This window comes from Schistocerca americana, chromosome 6 (genome assembly GCF_021461395.2).
Source record: "Schistocerca americana isolate TAMUIC-IGC-003095 chromosome 6, iqSchAmer2.1, whole genome shotgun sequence".
In the NCBI taxonomy this organism is placed as follows: domain Eukaryota; kingdom Metazoa; phylum Arthropoda; class Insecta; order Orthoptera; family Acrididae; genus Schistocerca; species Schistocerca americana.
In genome coordinates, this window is record NC_060124.1 from 295,473,078 (window position 1) to 295,489,440 (window position 16,363).

At 42.8% G+C, this 16,363-nt stretch overlaps 1 protein-coding gene across 2 annotated transcripts in view; it reads right to left on the reverse strand.

Annotated features, from left to right (window-relative positions):
* LOC124619853 (YLP motif-containing protein 1) overlaps window positions 1-16,363 on the reverse strand; it is a 669,202-nt gene that overhangs the window by 146,661 nt on the left and 506,178 nt on the right. For both annotated transcript variants that reach the window (XM_047146465.1, XM_047146463.1), the window contains exon 4: window positions 263-406. In XM_047146465.1, the coding sequence (XP_047002421.1) occupies window positions 263-406 (144 nt within the window). The remainder of the gene's footprint in view (window positions 1-262; window positions 407-16,363) is intronic.

The window sequence follows — 16,363 nt, forward strand, 5'->3', positions numbered from 1 at the left end:
CTGAAACAAGTGACGAGAATCTATTGAAAACACTAGTATCAATTTACTTATGCTTTTTCTCCTTCAGAACTGGGAAGACAATACGTGTAGTGACTCACTGGGGTTAATTTAAGAACTAGCCGGGATAAAACAAAACCCCTCAATACCAGTCAATGTATAGATAAATTAACATTCCTACTTTCATGCAAGATACGGAAGTCGGGATAGATAAAAGGGTCGCTACAGTACTCCAGTACTGGTAGATGTAGGTGTAGATACGCACGTGGCGGGGCGGGGGCCGGGCAGCCCAGTTCGACAGCCTCGTCGCTGCCGTCGGCGCACTGCGGGATGCCGTCGCACGCGTTGTAGATGGCGATGCACTCTCCGGACTCCCGGCACTCGAACTGGTACCGACTGCACCTCCGGCCTGCAAAACAACGCCGCCTTGCACTGTTTGCATCTTTCTCTCTGGAAATGTGACAGACCAGTTTGGAAAGCGTGGGTACAACAACAGATGGGTACGACAACTCTCGGTTCATTGAGATAAAGTCGTCGCCCAGATACCCTTTTAACAAGGTAATCATAACTTCATAACCAGTAAGCTCTACATTTTGAATGATGTAATATGCAAATAATTACGAAATTGTGTCATATCAAACCTATGACACTTGGTCAGTTGGTGAGAACATCTATTTTAATTTACATGTTATGAAATCCTGTTATGCCATACCGCTCATTTTTCGTTCTGTCGATCAAAATACTTGAAGCTACATTTGGAACAACATGAGAACTACTATTATCCATCTTTGCAATTAAAGTACAGGTAACATAATCTACTAATTTTCAAATAATTATGAGACCTTGCGAAATAATGCAACACAAGACATATAAACAATACTCACCAAAAGCTCCCAAATGTACCGGGTGATCAAAAAGTCAGTATAAGTTTGAAAACTTAACAAATCACGGAATAATGTCGATAGAGAGGTAAAAATTGACACACATGCTTGGAATGACATGGGGTTTTATTAGAACCAAAAACAAAACAAAGTTTACAAAACGTCCGACAGACGGCGCTGGACAGCAAAACGTCAGTGACTGCGCATGACAATTGTGTATAAAAGGAGCTGTAATAATAGAGAGAATCAGATGCGCCAGCAGTCGCAGCATGTTGACGTTACCTGGAAAGGCGCTTTTAGTGAAGCTGTATTATCAGAATGGGGAATGTGATAGTTCAGCATTACGATGCTATCGCCATAGGAAAGGCGGGTAAAGGTCCGTTGACAAATGCAGCTGTGGCGAGAATGATTGGTTCAAATGGCTCTGAGCACTATGGGACCTAACTTCTGAGGTCATCAGTCCCCTAGAACTTAGGACTACTTAAACCTAACTAACCTAAGGACATCACACACATCCATGCCCGAGGCAGGATTCGAACCTGCGACCGTAGAGGTCGCGTGGTTCCAGACTGAAGCGCCTAGAACCGCTTGGCCACACCACCCAGCGGCGAGAATGATTTCGAAGTTCGAGGCCACGGGTTGTTTAGACGATAGACCCCGTAGTGGCCGACTGAGCACAAGGCGTAACGCTGCTGAGACAGTTCAGGAAGAAATGGAGACTGTAACGGGTTCGTCTATGCACGGGGAAGGCAGCGCTCGTGGAGTCGCACGTCGCACCGGCATTCCATACACTACTGTTTGGCTGGCACTTAGTCGTACCCTCCGATGCTATCCGTACAAAATCCATCGGCATCACGAAGTGTTACCTGGCGATTTAGTGAAGCGGAGGGCATTTGCGGTGTGAGCGTTTCAAAAGATGGCGGGAAATGACGATTGGTTGAGTAACGTGTGGACCGACGAAGCTCACTTCACGCTCCGAAGGTCTGTCAACGCCCACAACTGCAGAATTTGGGCTACCGAAAATCTTAGAACTGTCGTGGAAACTCCACTGCACGACGAGAAAGTCAAGGTATGGCTTGGATTTACCACATCTACCGTTTTCGGGCATTTTTTTTCTTCGAGGAAATGCGTGATTCTGGTTTTGTAACTGCCACCGTGACGGGTGAGAGGTACGCCGATATGTTACAGAATCGCATCATCCCCAGCCTGGCTGATAAACACTTGCTGGAACGTACGATGGCGCTCCACCACATATTGCTAGACGCGTGAAAGATATCTTGCGCGCGTCGTTTGGTGATGATCGTGTACTCAGCCACCACTTTCGTCATGCTTGGCCTCCCAGGTCCCCAGACCTCAGTCCGTGCGATTATTTGCTTTGGGGCTACCTGAAGTCGCAAGTGTATCGTGATCGACCGACATCTATAGGGATGCTGAAAGACAACATCGACGCCAATGCCTCACCATAACTCTGGATATGCTTTACAGTGCTGTTCACAACATTATTCCTCGACTACAGCTGTTGTTGAGGAATGATGGTGGACATATTGAGCATTTCCTGTAAAGAACATCATCTTTGCTTTGTCTTACTTTGTTATGCTAATTATTGCTATTCTGATCACATGAAGCGCCATCTGTCGGACATTTTTTGAACTTTTGTTTTTTTTGGTTCTAATAAAACCTTATGTCATTCCAAGCATGTGTGTTAATTTGTACCTCTCTATCTACATTATCCCCCCCATGAACCATGGACCTTGCCGTTGGTGGGCTTGCGTGCCTCAGCGATAAAGATGGCCGTACCGTAGGTGCAACCACGACGGAGGGGTATCTGTTGAGAGGCCAGACAAACGTGTGGTTCCTGAAGAGGAGCAGCAGCCTTTTCAGTAGTTGATGGGGCAACAGTCTGGATGATTGACTGACCTGGCCTTACAACATTAACCAAAACGGCCTTGCTGTGCTGGTACTGCGGACGGCTGGAAGCAAGGGGAAACTACGGCCGTAATTTTTCCCGAGGGCATGCAGCTTTACTGTATGGATAAATGATGATGGCGTCCTCTTGGGTAAAATATTCCGGAGGTAAAATAGTCCCCCATTCGGATCTCCGGGCGGGGACTACTCAAGAGGATGTCGTTATCAGGAGAAAGAAAACTGGCGTTCTACGGATCGGAGCGTGGAATGTCAGGTCCCTTAATCGGGCAGGTAGGTTAGAAAATTTGAAAAGGGAAATGGATAGGTTAAAGTTAGATATAGTGGAAATTAGCGAAGTTCGGTGGCAGGAGGAAAAAGACATTTGGTCAGGTGAATACAGGGTTATAAACACCAAATCAAGTAGGGGTAATGCAGGAGTAGGTTTAATAATGAATAAAAAAATAGGTTTGCGGGTAAGTTACCACGAACAGCATAGTGAACGCATTATTGTGGCCAAGATAGACACGAAGCCCACGCCTACTACAGTAGTAGAAGTTTATATGCCAACTAGCTCTGCAAATGATGAAGAAATGTATGATGAGATAAAAGAAATTATTCAGGTAGTGAAAGGAGACGAAAATTTAATAGTCATGGGTGACTGGAATTCGACAGTAGGAAAAGGGAGAGAAGGAAACATAGTAGGTGAATATGGATTGGGGCTAAGAAATGAAAGAGGAAGCCGCCTGGTAGAGTTTTGCACAGAGCATAACTTAATCACACTTGGTTCAGGAATCATGAAAGAAGGTTTTATACATGGAAGAATCCTGGAGATACTAGAAGGTATCAGATAGATTATATAATGGTAAGACAGAGATGTAGGAACCAGATTTTAAATTGTAAGACATTTCCAGGGGCAGATGTGGACTCTGACCACAATCTATTGGTTATGAACTGTAGATTAAAACTGAAGAAACTGCAAAAAGGTGGGAATTTAAGGAGATGGGACCTGTGTAAACTGAAAGAACGAGAGGTTGTACAGAGTTTCAGGGAGAGCATAAGGAAACAATTGACAGGGAGGAAAGAAGTAGAGTAGAAGGAGGATGGGTAGCTCTGAGGGATGAAGTAGTGAAGGCAGCAGAAGATCAAGTAGGTAAAAAGACGAGGGCTGGTAGAACTCCTTGCGTAACAGAAGAAATATTGAATTTAATTGATGAAAGGAGAAAATATAAAAATGCAGTAAATGAAGCAGGCAAAAAGGAATATAGACGTCTCAAAAATGAGATCGACAGGAAGTGCAAAATGGCTAAGTAGGGATGGCTAGAGGACAAATGTAAGGATGTAGAGGCTTATCTCACTAGGGCTAAGATATATACTGCCTACAGGAAAATTAAAGAGACCTTTGGAGAAAAGAGAACCACTTGTATGAATATCAAGAGCTCAGATGGAAACCCAGTTCTAAGCAAAGAAGGGAAAGCAGAAAGGTGGAAGGAGTATATAGAAGGTCGATACAAGGGCGATGTACTTGAGGACAATATTATGGAAATGGAAGAGGATGTAGATGAAGATGAAATGGGAGATACGATACTGCGTGAAGAGTTTGACAGAGCACTGAAACACCTGAGTCGAAACAAGGCCCCGGGAATAGACAACATTCCATTGGAACTACTGACGGCCTTGGGAGAGCCAGTCCTGACAAAACTCTACCATCTGGTGAGCAAGATGTATGAGACAGGCGAAATACCCTCAGACTTCAAGAAGAATACAATAATTCCAATCCCAAAGAAAGCAGGTGTTGACAGATGTGAAAATTACCGAACTATCAGTTTAATAAGTCACAGCTGCAAAATACTAACCCGAATTCTTTACAGACGAATGGAAAAACTGGTGGAAGCCGACCTCGGGGAAGATCAGTTTGGATTCCATAGAAATGTTGGAACACGTGAGACAATACTGACCTTACGACTTATCTTAGAAGAAAGATTAAGGAAAGGCAAACCTATGTTTCTACCATTTGTAGACTTTCTACTCTATTCTGTGCAAGCTGCTTCATCTCCCAGTACCTACTGCAACCTACATCCTTCTGAATCTGCTTAGTGTATTCATCTCTTGGTCTCCCTCTGCGATTTTTACCCTCCATGCTGCCCTACAATGCTAAATTTGTGATCTCTTGATGCCTCAGAACATGTCCTACCAATCGATCCCTTCTTCTAGTTAAGTTGTGCCACAAACTTCTCTTCTCCCCAATTCTATTCAATACCTCCTCATTAGTTATATGATCTACCCGTCTAATCTTCAGCATTCTTCTGTAGCACAACATTTCAAAAGCTTCTATTCTCTTCTTGTCTTAACTATTTATCGTCCATGTTTCACTTCCATACATGGCTACACTCCATACAAATACTTTCAGAAACGACTTCCTGACATTTAAATCTATACTCGATGTTAACAAATTTCTCTTCTTCAGAAACGCTTTCCTTTCCATTGCCAGTCTACATTTTATATCCCCTCTACTTCGACCATCATCAGTTATTTTGCTCCCCAAATAGCAAAACTCCTTAACTACTTTAAGTCTCATTTCCTAATCTAATTCCCTCAGCATCACCCAACTTAATTCGACTACATTCCATTATCCTCGTTTTGCTTTTGTTGATGTTCATCTTACATCCTCCTTTCAAGACACTGTCCATTCCGTTCAACTGCTCTTCCAAGTCCTTTGCTGTCTCTGACAGAATTACAATGTCATCGGCGAACCTCAAAGTTTTTATTTCTTCTCCATGGATTTTAATAACTTCTCTGAATTTTTCTTTTGTTTCCTTTACTGTTTGCTCAATATACAGATTGAATAACATCGGGGACAGGCTACAACCCCGTCTTACTCCCTTCCCAACCGCCGCTTCCCTTTCATGCCCCTCGACTCATATAACTGCCATCTGGTTTCTGTACAAATTGTAAAAAGCCTTTCGCTCCCTGTATTTTACCCCTGCCATTTTCAGAATTTGAAAGAGAGTATTCCAGTCAACATTGTCAAAAGCTTTCTCTAAGTCTACAAATGGTAGAAACGTAGGTTTGCCTTTCCTTAATCTTTCTTCTAAGGTAAGTCGTAGAGTCAGTGTTGCCTTACGTGTTCCAATATTTCTACGGAATCCAAACTGATCTTCCCCGAGGTCGTTTTCTACCGATACAATCAGCAAAAGTCCTTTACTACTGTTACTGTCTCATTCCATTCCATTTCATGACAGGTTGATGTTCATCTTACACGCTATTTTCAAGAAACAACCCATTTCGTTCAGCTGATCTTCCAAGTCCTGTATCATCTGTGGTAGGACTGCAACGTCATCTGCAAACCTCAAAGTTTTTATTTCTGCTCCGTGTTCTTTAACCCCTTTTCAAATTTCTCCTTGATTTCCTTTCCCAATTTTCAATCTACAGGGTGTATGTCACCACCCTACCTCACTCTTTTCTCAACTACCGCCTCCCTTTCATGTCCTTTGACTTTTAGAACTGCAGAATACTTAATGTACAAATTATAGACCAACTTTATTTTATCCCACCTATCTTCTGATTTTCGAAGAGTATAATCTAGTCAACAATGTCTAAAGCCTTCTTTAAATCTACTAATGTTATTCACTTAGATTTGCTTTTTTTCGTGTCTTGTAAGACAACTAGTAACGTGAGTACTGCCTCTCATGTTCCTAAATTTCTCTGTAATCCGAACTAATCTTCCACAGAGTCGACTTGTACTCCTCTTTTCGTTTTCCTGTAGATCATTTTTGTCATTGTTTTGCAACTATTACTTATGAAAATGTTGAAACCGAAAGATTGACACGTATCAGCATTTGCTTTCTCTGGAATTCGGATTATTACATTCTTTTCGAATATTTAGTTACTTTATCTGTCTCATATATCTTGAACACCAAATGGAATAGTGTTGTCGTGGTTGGATCTCGTATGGATCTCAATAATTCTGAGGGAATGCAGTTAACTCCAGGTGTCTTTTTCGTATTAGGTCTTTAACCATTCTGCAAAAATTGTTACATACAATTTCCAAGCCTCTAGACACACACATTCAAAGGACTACTCATGCGTTTTTTATTTTAATTGAGACAGTGGTCGTAAGTTCATTACAGTCTGACTAAATAGATGGCCATTTGTTTTTGTAGCTACAGACTTAATTAACTATTCAGTTGATTTTGCTAAATACACCTTTAAGTGTTTTGTATATGCATGCGTGTGGGCGTATAGGATAACATATATAACCTGACTGATACTTGATGGAATTTTAATTATGCAAGCTTGTGCAATAGTAATAATGCATCCATGCAAGCTTGAGCACGTATGCTAACAACAGGGCGGCTTGCACAAGCTAGGCGTCAGTTAAGAGACAAGTTTTGTAGATATCCCGTCGAGCAATCTAAAATACATCATATGTGAATTGCTGGAAGGCTCTTTATTCGTGATTGTGAAAGCCAGCATTTTCTATACCAGGGGTGGCCCAGAACTTGGTTCACAGGCTGTGGCCTGGCCCATGTGCCCTAGTGCTCAGCCCGGCTGCACACTTTCCCCATCATCACGTCACATTGTCTGAGCAGGAGGGGGGGGGGGGGGGGGATGGCAGGAGTGGAAACTGTGAACGCGCCTATTTAAACGGCAATGCAGTAACACTGCATACGTCTTGGTTTCATATTTCCCAGAAACATAGTTTGCAGACGAAGCAAATTTTCAGTATCATACAATTATTTTTGGCACGCTGGGAACATAATAGAATTTTTATACAGTACAAATTGTCAGTATATACAGTGACGCACTCGGGTTACCATATGACCATGGCATACTTACTTTCATATTCGAAAAAAAGTTCTTCACGCACATATATGTTGACTGAAACTGTGTAGTACTTCTGCAACCTCATTATGGAGACGTGGGAACACTACCCAAGGAAAAAACAATGTGCACATCCTCGACAATTTCAACGTAAAAGAATCTGTCGTTAAAACGGGAATTACATAGACCATTTAGCTATACCTACTCATGCACAGGGGCGCTCACAACTGAAATGGCAAACGATCTCGAGAACAGCTCGAAAAGAGATATAAGATTGGCAGTCTCCTCAAATTCGTTCGAGGCAATAACAAATTCCTCAAACCATGAGTTTTCTTTAATGTTAGTCAACTTAGGAAACTGGAATGTTTGTCAGACTTTGTCCCTTCTACAACGCGATTTTCTTTGTAAAAGCGTCTCCATCAAATAAAAATGGGTTGTTTCTCACCTTGCAGTGTCTTACTGTGGGCAGTGTGCCGCCCAGTCCATTTAAAAAGCGAGGTATGCAACCCATTTCGAATGTTTTAGTGAGTTTTATTCGAAAAATCATCTTAGGCATGCCCTTTGACTTAACCAACGTATTTTGCAGTAATATATAAGGTTCCCATACTCTTCGCTCAATTCCACTGAAGACAGTGGACGTGACGGTGGAATACTGTGTGCAACTTCAGAAAATGTACTATTTGCGCTTAGAATTCTCATCGCTCTCGTTTGTCATTCCCATTCATTTTTAAAGGCTAGATCGTTAGATTGGCTCATGTTCTTCCAAACAAGAGCTGTGAACGTCATTCGTGCTACAAAAAAATAGTGAAGGGTAAAAAACGCTGACACCGTGATTCTACCGAACTGAGGAGAGTTGTGCCGACCGAAAACTGCCACACCGCAATACTAAACGCAATGTCGCGCTGTAACGAGCACAGTACTCCCGGGAAGAACTGAGCAACGGCGAGACAGGCCGAGCCTCGGCCCGCGCGTGCAACACGGGTGCGGTTTGGCGTGCCACGGCCGGCGCTGATCTATGGCGTATACAGTGTGTCTCTCGTAAGAATCATCATGCGTGCTTTCGCTGGTGTTTCGGCAGATATTTGAAATTTTATTTTTGCAGTGTGTAGCTGGGCTCAGCCCTATCAAATACTGCTCGTCAGTCCCCCATGTGACACCCACTGTCGACGGAAAGCATCGGTTTGTTACCCTTTACAGACGAAATAATTTTTTTAAAGCTACGTTTTACGTGCCCAGTCGATAGAGCGGTCCTAATGTAGTCTTGTCCTATATTCGGATTATCGGTGTTGTTAACAGAAGCAGTAAAACACGAAGGACAACCAAAGGGGACTGTTACACTCATTTCAACTGTAACCCTATATATTATAACACGAAACTTTTTAAAAAAATCTGTCAGTGTGATACAATTATGGTATTTTAATTGTAAATACATTCCAGTGCATTAAAGTTCGAAATTTCTTTACATGAGCAAAGTATTAAACATCTAAAGCAGACAGAAATCATAACACACCCGATGAACAATAATAAAGCCGACAGACTGCAGAGACGGATTCCTGACTGGAAATGGAGGGAAAAAGCTCCATGGAACGTAAGTCCGGAAATGCATTGTTGCCGCGGTAGGTGATGCTGACGAATGACAGTTACTCTGGCCATGTGCTGTGTTCCTTGCGCGCTGTAGGCTGTGTGATTGACGCAGCGTACTGCAAGCAACAGAATCGTCTGATATTCATGTCGGGAACAAGCCGAAATGGTGTTTGTGTACGACCAAGCTGATGGAAACGTTCGAGAGGCAACACGGCCATGCCAAAACATGCACCCTCACGGACACCAACCATATCACGCAATATTTCAATGTGATCGCGGGTCCTTTCAGACAGACGAACGTGTAGGGAGGCGATAGACTGTGCGTGCATCAGTTTTGGAGGATCGGTTCCCATAGGATATTGAGACGAACCCTAGTAGAAGCTCCAGGCAAGTGGCCCGCCAACATGGTGCAAGCGGAAGTACAATGAGTATACTGCAAGACAACCGCTACCATCAAATGGTTCAAATGGCTCTGAACACTATGGGACTTAACATCTATGGTCATCAGTCCCCTAGAACTACTTAAACCTAACTAACCTAAGGACATCTCACACAACCGCTACTATCCTCAGCGCCTGCAATCCCATGTAGGCAACTTTGAACGTCTGTTGTGACGTGGATGTGATGCAGCTCTGTACTGTGTTCCGGACGATTTGTTGTCGTTGCATGCACACCGTCCATTTCCGGGCACATGTTCACAGGACCTTTCTTCTCCACTTCCAGTCACCAATACGTCCCTGCAGTTTGTCGGTTTTATTAATGTTCACCCTGTATAAAAGCGGTAGGCCTGTTCCATCCAGTCAAGAGGGTGTTTTCCCTCAGTGTATTCCAGTGTCAAAATCACAAGCATTTACCACAAGTAAACATTTTTCCTCTTCCTCCTTTTGCACCCACACACATTTCGTAAAAACCATGTAGCACATTGCTGGCACGTTTATCCAGGGGAGCTGTCTATAGCACTTGTTACTGCTCGTTTCATATCTTCCTTAAACTATGAAGCACGTGCCTCTTTTCTGTAGTATATACGGGCCATGTGAAAAGAAACTAAGAAAACGTGTTCTCTATAATTTCGCAGTAAAACATCAATTAAACTAATAATTTGAGTGAGCGGAAATAGCCACACGTCTCTAGCTATCTATATCCGAATCCCGCTCCAGCTACTGCCGGGTCTGGGTGCTGACGAGTCCTCTCCATTTGGCCCGGTCCTCCCACCACTTTTCTTCCTCCACCTGCTGCCATGTCACACCTGTCCGTTCTACATACATTCTCACTCCCATTTTCCATCGTGTTCTTGGGCGCCCTCTATGTCTTGTCCCATCCATCTTTAGTTCTTCCATAATTTTGGGGAGTCTCTGCCCATGCATCCTCTTAACATGCCCATACCATCTTAATCTCTTTCTTTCAATATCTTCTCTCATACTTTCTTGTTTGAAGTCCTTTCTAATCTCTACATTCCTTACTCTGTCCATTCTTGTTTTCCCTTAACTGCTCTGAGAAATTTCATTTCCCATGCTTGCAGTCTGCTCTAGTCCCTTTATGTCATTGTCCATGTTTCTCCACCATAGGTGACAATAAGGAAGTAATAATTCTTACATGTAAGTAGTTTTGCTTTTTTTGAAACTTCCTTATTCCAAATCAGGTGTTTTATTGTTTGGTAGAAATTTCCTCCCTTCTGTAACCTCCTATTAATTTCGTTATTCTTCCATCCGTAGATATTTCACTCCCTAAGTAAGTGAAACTTTCTACCATTTTGAGGGGTTCTCCACTCAAGGTAATACTTCCGTTGATCCCTTTCTCTCTCGCGAATACCATTACTTCATTCTTATCTTTATTTATTTTTAATCCATACCTTTTCATCATTTCCTTCCACGCATCAAGCTGTAAATGTACATCTATCTCTATCACCCCATATTACCATATCATCTGCAAAAATCATCTTTTTGTCTTTTTCTTTTACTATATCTTTAACTGCTCTATTCATTTCCTCCATCACAACATTAAAAAGGGCAGGAGATAGGATACTTCGTTGCTTAAGTCGTTGTCTTATTTCGAATTATTCAGAGTTCCCCAATGGTGTTCTAATTCTACAATTGTGTCCTCTGTACATTGTCTTTATAACATTAATGCATCCATCTTCTATATCTATCTTCTTCATTTCTTCCCAGAGTCTTTCCCTGTCCACTGAGTCATATGCCTTTTCTATGTCTATAAAAACCATTATCACCCTTTTGTTATAGTCCCAATTTTTTCCATCAGTTGACGGATGGAAAATATCAGGTCGATCGTGCTTCTTCCTTTCCTAAACCCATGCTATTCTTCACTCAGCTCCTTTTCTATCTACCACTTATTCGCTTTAGTAAAATTATTTCAAAAATTCACACGTGTACGGGGCGAAATAGCCGAACGTGCAGACACGTCGAAAAACGCGACAATTTGGACTTACGATGCACACAGTATGTAACAAAAAGAAAAAAAATCGCTCTGAGCACTACGGGACTTAACATCTGAGGTCATCAGTCCCCTAGACTTAGAACTACTTAAACCTAACTAACCTAAGGACATCACAAACATCCATGCCCGAGACAGGATTCGAACCTCCGACCGAATCAGCAGCGCGGTTCCGGACTGAAGTGCCTAGAACCGCTCGGCTACAACGGCCGGCCAGTATGTTACCTGTTTTCTTATACGAGTAACAATAAGAGCTAAAAATTTCCATATCATTGTGCATTATACACCTTAATTTGTTCAGTTGTATTCTTTAACTGTGGCAACAGTCCAACACAGTTGACTTACCTCGACAGTTTGTTCTTCTGTCCTGTCAGTAATGTAATAGGAGACACACTCACTACAACTAAACGTGCCAACACAGAAATACTGGCACACACTGAAGGCAAAACGGTCTCGACTGTGTGATGTATTAGCGCACTGTTGCAACATTTATTTCAGGTGCATTATCCCCTTGAGTGGAATAGCCCCACTGTGTCCAACTGCAGCAGCGACTGAGCAGCCACCACAGGGCACGGCGGTACACTAGACGGAACAAGTTTTTCGTCTTTTACTGACCCTGTCAGTAAATGTTACTCAAATTAATATCGTACTGGACTAATTTAGGATCGCTTTATCGAATGGGTATGCAAAATTCCGTTTTAAAAATAATTTTGTTTGGAACGGGGAGCGAATCAACGTTCGCTGTTAACACTGCCCGTTGCAGGAACGATGTGACAATTTTTTTGGATTGAAACCAGCTGCACATTGCAAAAACTAAATTGCAAATATCTACAGAAATAGCAGAGAAAATCATTTACATTTGCATTCACTTCATACTCCGCAAGCCACCTAACGGTGTGAGGCATCGAGGGTACTTCTGGTACCGCTATCTGATCCCCCTTCCCGTATTCCACTCGCGAACAGCGCGTGGGAAGAATGATTGTCGGTAAGTCTCTGTATTATTTCTAATTTCTCCATTTTCCTCGACGACTCTTACGAGAGAGACACAATAGGATTACAGACGTATCTTGATAAAGTGAACAGGAACACAGCGTGTGATCTTCTTGCTAAATGCACTGCTGTCCATTAAAACAAACACCAGAAAGGACAGTAAATAAAGAAATTTTTATTTTTATGTGTGTGCACAGTGCGATAGAAATGATACATGATTGAATTTCTTGGTGATTTGAGGGTATAGAGGGCACGAAAATTTGCTACCTCCGGCAAAACGTCTGGGCATTGAAGCATCCTCTGCTTGGATGCAAGATACTGAACTCATTTTATTAGGATGCCTACGAAACGCGTGTTCAAAGTCCACGGTACGTTTGAACGGTACCTCTCTATACTACCGATGTAACGAAATTCAAAACGTGCAAACCTTTTACGAGCAAACTTTACGCCACACGACAATCACGTGACATCTGGAGTCAATTCTATTTTCCGCATTTGAATGCACGTTCCATAGAGATTCCTATTCCGTAATGTCCTACATGGATAAATCAACACTGGTTCAAATAGTATTCCGCTATTCTAACAACATGAAGTACATAGCTGAGAGCGAACTATGGGTCGCAGAGCAGCAGTGTTACAAGATATCCGCGTTTGTAGCTCCTTGTTTTAAGCCGCGGTGCTGTGTAGACATGGAAAACAGTTGTACTAGTACGCCTGCTTGACAATACAAGCAATTTCTGATCAGAAACTGGCAAATTAAAACTACGTGTCGTACCAGTTTCGAACTTCGCACCTTTGTCTTGCACAGGCAAGTGCTCTACCAACTAAGCTACCCAAGCACGATCCTCGACACATCCTCGCAGCTTTACTTCCGTTTGTACATTATTTCCTGCCTTCTCAACTACACAGATGCCCTCTGGCATAGCTAACGGTACTAGCACTTCTGGAAGAAGGGATATTGCGCAGACGTGGCACGGGTGGTGATTCCAGAATGAATTTTTCACTTTGCAGTGGAGTGTCCGCTAATATGAAACTTCCTTGCAGATTAAAACTGTGTGACGCCCGGAGATTCGAAATCAGGACCTTTTCCTTTTGCGATAAGTGCTCCTCTTACTAACTACGGCACGTCTCACGACACAGCTTACTTCTCCCATTACGTCACCTCCCACCTTCAAAAATTCATAGTAGTTATCGTACACAACTTGCATGACTATTACTCCTGGAAGAAAAATGTTGCAGCGGAATGTTCGCTGCGTGTCTGGCTCACATTTTATTTATTTATTTTTTTTCTGCCAGGAAGTGGTCCATCATCTCACACTCCGCTCCAGGGTGAAAATTTCATTTTTGAATAATTGAGCAAGTAATAATGAGCAATTCACAGCACATTGACTGCCACACTGCAAAATGAAGTGGCGTGCCGACTGGGGGGCATACTTGCGTTCTAGAACCTCGGTGTGAAAGTTATAGAGGTATCTCGAGGAGCACAGTGTATTGGATTTCAGTGTGAATCTTTGCTGGACCCTGGACGAACTAATCAAGTAACTTCCGTGAACTATCCAAACGACTACAGACTTAACACTGAACAAAACGAAGTGCGAACGTACTTAGGCCCTGAGCTGGAGATGAGAGCAACTCATATTAGTTTACATGAAATGTATTCGCAGTTGCGAATATGGACTACCATCAGCTGTATAATAATGACGGCAAGTAAAATTTGTGCCAGACCGGGACTCGAACCCTGATTTCCCGCTTAACGCGAGCCGTCGCCTTACCATTGGGTTTCACTTTTCAAGTAAAAAGTCTCATCTGTAGGGGAATATACATAATAGATGTTCGAGTACGTGATGTAGGCACATGGTTGACGACACAGGGAAGTATGAATGTGAGTCGTACACGGATAGCCAAGTGGTAAGGCGACTGCTCGAGATAAGCAGGGAATCCGTGTTCGAGTGCCAGATCGGCACAAAATTTCATCGCAAACTATTTTATATTCCGGGCATCCGCAGCTGTTGAAAGGCACGATGTTAGGAAGACCTCCGCTTACAATCGTAAATTGTTGTTTATTAAAACAAAACCGGTTTCGGGGCTTCCAGCCGCATCATGAGGTGCAACAGCTTTAAAAGGCCATAGGCACACCCACCAGTCCTGTTCGAAACTTGTTACAACTGATGATGCGGCTTTAACCCGCGAAACCGGTTGTTTTACAATAAACAATAATTATACAAGCTGTAAGCGGAGTTCTTCCTAGCATCATACAAATTTTACTGTCATCATTCCATTATACAGTTGATGATTTCATGCATTTCATTACAGTGCCTGTGCCTTCAGGCATTCCTGCATGTCCGTAGGAACTTTACATCGTAATTCGGAATAACACACGCACTCCAATATCTTATCATATTAGTTTCGTCGAAAAAATTGTTCAAATGGCTCTGAGCACTATGGGACTCAACTGCTGAGGTCATTAGTCCCATAGAACTTAGAACTAGTTAAACCGAACTAACCTAAGGACATCACAAACATCCATGCCCGAGGCAGGATTCGAACCTGCGACCGTAGTGGTCTTGCGGTTCCAGACTGCAGCGCCTTTAACCGCACGGCCACTTCGGCCGGCTTTAGTTTCGTCGGAATGACGAAATAGTTTTGAGATTTCATGACCCTGAGTACAACATCCATTAAATGTTCTTCCTTTTGCAAACTGACAGTAAAGTGACACAGCTGTATGTCTAGGGAGGAGAGGCACAATGCTATTTTGTTTGTGATGCTCTTTTTTCAAGAGGAGGAGGGGCACCGACCTTCCCCTTGTTCATCCACATCACTACTCTGCAAATCACAAGGAAGTGTTTTGCAGTGGGTTCACAGAACCATACTCAGATCTATTCTAGACCGTCACACTTTCGAACAACACGTGGAAAAATGAACCACAGTTGTTGTCTTTCTTCAAGGGTAACGTTCTCCAGTAGCGCTGGTAATTTGTCTACATCTACATGTCTGCTCTGCAATTCACACGTAAGTGCCTAGCAGAGGATTCATCGAGCCACCTTCAAGTTATTTCTCTGCCGTTCCACACTCGAACATCGCGCGGGAAATACCACCACTTAAATCTTCCTGCGCGAGCTTTGGTTTTCTGTATTTTATTAGGGTGGTAATTACTCCGAATATAGGTGGCGGAAAACAAAATATTTCCGCATTCGGAAGAGAAACTTAGCCACTGACATTTTGTGAAAAGACCACGCAACAACGAAAAACGTCGTTGTTACAATTATTGCTACCCCCAGATGCCTTGTCATATCCGAGGCACCCTTTCTCCTATTTCGCGATAGTACAAAACGAGCTGCCCTTCTGTGAACTTTTTCGATTTCTTCTGTCAATCCACATAGATAAAGATCGTATAACACACAGCAATACTCTAGCGGAAGACGGACATGGGTAGTGTAGGCAGCCTCTTTACTACATTTGCTGTATCTTCTAAGAGTCCTGTCAATAAAGCGCTATCTTTGCTTGTTCCCCACAATATTTTTTGTGCTATGATTCTAGTTTAATTTGTTCGAAATTGTAATCCGTACGTATTTAGTTGACTCGACAACCTCTATACTATTTATCCCACAACAGGCATCGAGAGACCTCCTTGATAAGCCCTTGGTAAGACGAGGAAAGACGAGGAAAGTTTCGTATCACAAGTACCGTCGCTGCGTGCTCGATTTTAAGTGCAGCCAGCAATCGATGGGACATTTTAC